The sequence below is a fragment of the Microtus ochrogaster genome, chromosome 1, assembly GCF_000317375.1.
Source record: "Microtus ochrogaster isolate Prairie Vole_2 chromosome 1, MicOch1.0, whole genome shotgun sequence".
NCBI lineage: Eukaryota > Metazoa > Chordata > Mammalia > Rodentia > Cricetidae > Microtus > Microtus ochrogaster.
The window spans coordinates 34941836-34948219 of NC_022009.1; the positions used below are offsets into that span (position 1 = coordinate 34941836).

At 44.1% G+C, this 6384-nt stretch overlaps 1 protein-coding gene across 1 annotated transcript in view; it reads left to right on the forward strand.

The window, feature by feature from the left end:
• Ttc8 (tetratricopeptide repeat domain 8) overlaps positions 1-6384 on the forward strand; it is a 53738-nt gene that overhangs the window by 32821 nt on the left and 14533 nt on the right. Inside the window, exons 8-9 of the mRNA XM_005343442.3 lie at positions 1705-1792; positions 3795-3905. Of these exons, the coding sequence (XP_005343499.1) occupies positions 1705-1792; positions 3795-3905 (199 nt within the window). The remainder of the gene's footprint in view (positions 1-1704; positions 1793-3794; positions 3906-6384) is intronic.

The window sequence follows — 6384 nt, forward strand, 5'->3', positions numbered from 1 at the left end:
AAGGGGCCTACCTCTTTGATCCAACCGCAGTGGGATGTCTGCTCTCCTTTTTGCGTGCCCTTCCCCGCCTCGTGTGTGCCTCTCCAGCTGTGCCGTCCCCGCTGCTGCCTCGCCGGACCCCTCTGGTCCCCGCCGCTTGCCTCTGCCTCCACGCAGGTCCCCGCCGCTTGCTTCTGTCGCCGCCGGTCCCCCAAAGCCTATTTTTGATTGCAGTGCTGTGTCGCTCTGCCGCCGCCGCGACTCTAAATGTGTTTCTTGAAAGTGTGTGTGTGTGTGTGTGTGTGTAGGAAATAGAGAGAGAGAGAGGATGTGTGTATATGTGGAAGCCAGAGGTCCTCTTCAGGTGTCGTTCCTTAGGTGCCTTACACTTTTTTCTCACATGTTCTCTTGGTCTGAGGTTGGCCAGTTGGGCCAGGCTGATTGTCCAATAAGGTCCAGTGATCTCCCCCGTTTGTCTCTGCCTCCCCAGCATTGGAATTACATGTGCATGTCACTAGGCCCAGATCGTATATAGTTTGGGAGATTAAACTCTGGTCCCAATGCTCTATTTCAAGTACTTTATCAACTGAGCAATTTCCCCATTCCTTAGATATCTTTGAATATGCCGTACTCTGTTCTTTTGTTCAATAATTCGTGTGACAAATTCATTTTATTGTTTATTATTTCTATTTCTCAGAACTTTGGGTTCTTTGATAATATTTTATACATAGTCTGTGAAGAGGAAGGGACCTCTGCCTCCTTACATGCCCTCTAACTTTACACTAATCTGTTGAAGTCACCTTACATCACTTTAATTCCATCTTCTAGCCGCTGCTAGTATATCAGCTACACCAATGCTTGAAGTCTAGATCATGAGAAAATGACCAAAGCTATTCTTTCCAGCTGCATGTGAGATTAGCCCCATGGATCATATTGTAAATAATTTTCAGTTTATTTTACAGAAAAAGTACATCTAAGTAGCTCATAGATTGCTAAGAGTGAATAGTTATCAGAAAGCAGAACAGGTCTACTCAGGACAAGCTGAATGAAAGTCATATGTGCTTTGGTGAATGTCCTGGTAGGACCCATGCTTCCTGGGCCACAGGGGTGGACATTGACATCAAAACAGTCACTTAGGCAAGGATCAAGTTTCAGATTCACGGGCAGAGGAAAGCAAGATCTGTAGAAAAGCGATGCTATAGCTGTAGGATGCAACTGGCAATTGTTGCTTTCATTAAGATAGTATAGGGATAACTAAAGGGGACAGGGCTTGTCTTAGGGAAGGAGATGTTTTCAAAGAAGCACTGTCCTTTAGCTCTTCAGCGAAGTGGCAGCTCCACAGTTATTCAGGTCACTTGCCATATGTGCAGCTGATTATAAGCTCCGCAGTGGTGACCTGATGTGACCCCGTTAGAGACAGCTTGTGGTCCTGCTGCAACACGCTTGTAGTCTTTACACCATCCGAGGCTTAGCTATCGCATGACTCTGGGAGACAGGTGGCTTCTTGCTAGCTTTTGTTAGCATACCTGTGTTCTGGGAGACAGGTGGCTTCTTGCTAGCTTTTATTAGCATACCTGTTACTGTCTGTGTGCCCAGCATCACCTGCTTTGGTATATGCTTGCTCTAGGGTGAGATGTGTCTGTTCATATCCTCAGGGTTTGAAAAGCAATGATGTAGCGTTGATTTTCCAATGGCATGTCTGATTTTTTAAATGGCTGTTTCTAGGTTAGGAATGTACCGTGAAGCAGAGAAGCAGTTTAAGTCAGCCCTGAAGCAGCAGGAAATGGTAGACACATTTCTCTATCTGGCGAAAGTAAGTAAATATTCTTAACTTGAGTGAAAATTGTCTACTTAGGGTGCTGGCCACTGAATGGGGTAAAGTTGCCAGTTCCTTCTGGAATATTTGGCAAGTTAATATGTTCAGACTTATTTTTTATAGCAAGCAAAAAATAGCATATGGAGGGTACCCACGGCACAAGGAGTTGATGGTTGTGGAAAAAAAAGAAAATCCCTTTGACAGATTGTTTTTTAGGACAGAAGGAAACACCACAGACTCACCACCCTGTAGGTAACAAAAAGGTATTTTCTGCAGTCTATTTTGTCGCAAACCTGAGCAGGTTGTATAAAACAAGCCCCTTTGTTTTCAAAACAAGATTTCACTGTATAGTCCAGATAGACTTTGAACTCACCATCCTCCTGCCTCAGCTTCTTGGGTAGCTGAGATCCCAGGCCTGTGCTAGCAAACCCTGCTCTAAGAACAGGGACTGCTTCGTAGATTGCTTTATAGGACATAAGTTGCTCAGCTCTGAGCACGATTCAGTATAGGATATTATAGCAGGCTTGTTAGCAAAGACAGGTTAATTTAATCCATAAAGTAACCCTACAGGGTAGGTTTTATACCTTGCTTTGTGCTGCTAAGGAAAATGAGACTGCAGGAGGTCAAATTTTCAGCATCACTGAGCTGAGAGCAAGCTCAAGTCCACTGTGCTGTATGATGTGACTGTAGCTCCAGTACATGGGCCACCTAGACTTTTCAGTGCAGATTGAACATTCCTAATCCGGAGTGCTCCCAAATCTGAAATGTACTGAATGCCACCATATGATTGCCACAAGTGGAAACACTGGTGCGATAAAATTATTGTGTAAAACTGCCTTACCAGTACATGGCTGGAGATGGCTCAGCAGTTAAAGCATTTGTTGCTCCTCCAGAGGATCCAGCTCGATTCCCAGCACCCACATCGTGGCTCACAACCATCTGAACTCCAGTTCCAAGAGATCTGACACCCTCTTCTGGCCTGCAAGGGTTCTAGGCACACAAATGGTGCACAAACATACATGCAGACAAAACACCCATACACAAAGTAAAAATGAAAACATTTAAAAAAAAAATCAATGAATTTCACGTTTAGACTTGTGTTCCGCAATACCCCCAGAATACCCCAAAATCAGAAAATGAGAATACTTCTGTGGTAAAACATTTCCGAGAAGGGAAGCTCTACTTATATTGGGATAAAGTCATCTCCTGAGCCTCATCAAGGCCTCTTTGAATGAAAACACTTGATGAACTGGTAGGTATTACATTATTGTGGTCCAGCTGTAGAAGTTTCCAAGTTAAGAAGTGTGCTGTGCGCAGGAAAAGAGCAGGAAAGGTGGGGAAAGGGCTGTGAGCTGCTGTCTTCTAGATGAAACACAGACGTTGCAATCATGATCTCATAGCAGTTAGAATTGCTTGCGTGAGCCTAAGCCTAAAATCACTCAGTCACAGCTGAACAAAGGACTTGTAAGACCACATTCCATCCCGCTGAACTTCTGGCTACCGGTGTTTCCTAGGTGAAGGACAGTCACTGTCTTCCGTTGTGTATCCACCGGTGAGCCCTCCAGGCTCCCGTGGGGAGCTTGAAACCCATAGTCATGCACATTACCCTGATTGGAATTAGTGAGTCAAGAGACAAACCAAACAGATGTGACTATCGAGAAAGACTCATAGGGAGTGGAGGGTTGGTGTGGGCAGCAGGAAGATGCTCCCCTGGCCCTTTCTCGTTTATGTATTACCGAGTCTTTGTGACAAGAATATCCCCACAGTAAACATTTCTTGGGGTGATGAATTTTATGTACAATATGCAGATATACTGTAAAGTCATCATTAGAATCTAATTATGTCTATGAAAATCCATTAATTTCTGGGACAAAAATTTGTTTTTAACCAATAATTAAAACTTGTTATATAAATGTTATTATTTTAAAAACCAGTAAAGTAATCTTATTGAAATAAATCTTGCTTAAAGTAATCTTATTGAAATATATCTTGCTTTTAGGTTTATATCATATTGGATCAACCCGTGACTGCTTTAAATCTATTCAAACAAGGCTTAGATAAATTTCCAGGCGAGGTGACCCTGCTTTGTGGAATCGCCAGGATCTATGAGGTAAGGTTCATGTTATTTTTAAGGCTGGTGTAAAATTGAGGTTGTGTGCTACTTTAAAAAGCTCATAGGGCCCTTGGGGTCCTAGTAGGGAGCAGTTTATAAAATTAAGATCGTTGGCTGTGATTCAGCAGTATAAGGAGAGATTTTGCTGTGTGTGTTTAATTCAGCTAGATTTTTATAATGAAGTATTTTAAACACCCAGAGGTCAATGATACAAGACAGGAATTTAACTTATTTTTCCTGCATGGGTAGCCTGTTATCTCAGCACACTTAATCCTTTCCCAAGATCTGTAGCACCAACTATGTGGGGGTTTTGTTTGTTTGCTTGCTTTCCCCATTTCTGGTAGACATGCCTGAGCCTTCTATCTGTTTCATTGGTCTGTTTGCCCAGCGTCTTACCAAACTCATTCTAGCTACATTTCTGTAGTTTTCTAATGGTAGCTGGTAGGTTTGCCTTCACAGTTTGGACTCTTATTCTTATACAGTTTTAGATTCATGTTCTCAGATTCAGCAGAAAAGTTTCATTAACTTCTCTTCCCTGCTAATTATTATAGCATTACAATAATCCTGAGGCTAGATTAGGTAATCCTACCCCCTGGTTTTTCTCTTTTACAATTGAAAATTTATCTGTCTGCTCTTCCATACTGATTTTAAGACTGGTGCCTTGAGAGACATATTTCTTTTTAGCCTTGCAGGCATAATGACTTAGAATGACAGGGTGGGCAAGTAGGCTTCCTTATGACATAACTCTGTAGTTGCTTCATTCATTTTTGTGCTCCAGTGAATGTTTTGTGATCATTCCCAGAAAGGTTGTCGGGGGAGTCACCAAGCCACGCTAAAATTCAATCCTTTCGTTAATACTCCCAAAACACAGCATAAAACATCCAGCAAGGAACATTGTGTTAGTGGAAAAAGACACAAAACAAATTCAAAAGTAAAGGGAAAAGGCTCGCGGGCAAAGTTCAGAGGAAGCAAGGGATAAGCTTCCAAAAGATCTCGGCTAGTGCAGTGTTAATTGACACTACCAACATCTACTTATCCCACCTAGGGAACCGGTGACAGACAAAAGTGCAGACACCACTGAAGTCCACATCAGGGGACCAGTGATTTGGGGGGGGGGTGTTACTTACAGGAGTATAAATGAAGGGTTACTTACAGGAACAGAAATAACTCATAGGCATCACCAAAGCCCATCCCAGCCTGGGTGACAACTCACAAAAGCTGGAAACCCGGAGCATGCTGCCAGCTCACAGGTTGGAGACTTGTCTGTTTCAGGCAGTGTAAGTGGTCTGTGCTTTTCCATGTAGGTCTGCTGATCTTTGCTTCTCTTAGGCAGCTGAACTGGTTGGTGCCTGCTTCCCCCCCCCCCGGGGGGGGTGTTGGCTGGTTCATCTTGTCTGAGCCTCTCCTAGGCAGCTCAGCTTTTCTGACTGTGCTTCTCTTGACAGTGAATATATGCTTGGGGAAAGGGGAACGCAGTGCATCCAGTCAGTTTCAGGGACTTCCTGAGGCATTTGAATTGTTCACTTTTTGAGCTTAGTAGCGTCCCTGGAGGATGGAATGTTTCAGCTCTGTTCAGAAGAACACCCTTTTAATGCACGTCTCTGCAGGGTAGTCACAACATGGAGTCACAAGGAGCACACTTAATTCTTCCAGCAACAAGTTGTGACAACTCCTGCAGAGTGTTGTCTGCCAGGAGTCTCATTAGAGACTGTGTGTGGACACCATGTGCCTATCATGTACCAGAGCTAGCATGTAATAGCACAAACCACAGGGTACCAATAGTGTCGCATTAGCAAGGCTCCTTGTCATCTGGGGAAAGTTTGTATGAGAGCAGGAATCAGCTGAGTTCCCCAGTGCATACCTTCCTAAGAATAGCAACCTCAGGTCTTCTGTTAACTCTTCCATGCACACGTGTATTCCTAGGTGTAACATGAATGGATGTACTACTATGAATGGAGGTATTACTATGAATGAAGTGGTGTAATTTCTGTTTGATGATGGTGGATAGAAATGCATTATTTTTAAAAGTCAGTTTGATATTAGCCATTTCTCAGACCCTTTGTCCTTCCTTTTGATAGAAGATTTAGCTGTCAGCATCTTTAATTATGACTGCTTTTCAGAAGAATTCCATCTATGCCTGTCTGATGCAGTCGCTGTTGCTAAGGCTAGGACAGGCCAAGGCCAAGGCTCTGAACAGATACCCTGGCCTCCAACTCGCCATCCTCCTGCCCCCATCTCTGGAGTGCTGGGGTTGCCCTTGTGCACCACAACACCCAGTGGTCCTATAGATAACAGTCTTTTATTGGCTACTTTCCCCTTCTCTTCTGAGTGGAGTTGGCAGCAGCAGGAAGAGGAGTAGAGAGGAGAGTGGCCTACCTGCAAGGACCCTGTAGAGCCCCCCATCCTCCACCCCGCCAGGACCCTGTAGAGCCCCCCATCCTCCACCCCGCCAGGACCCTGTAGAGCCCCCCATCCT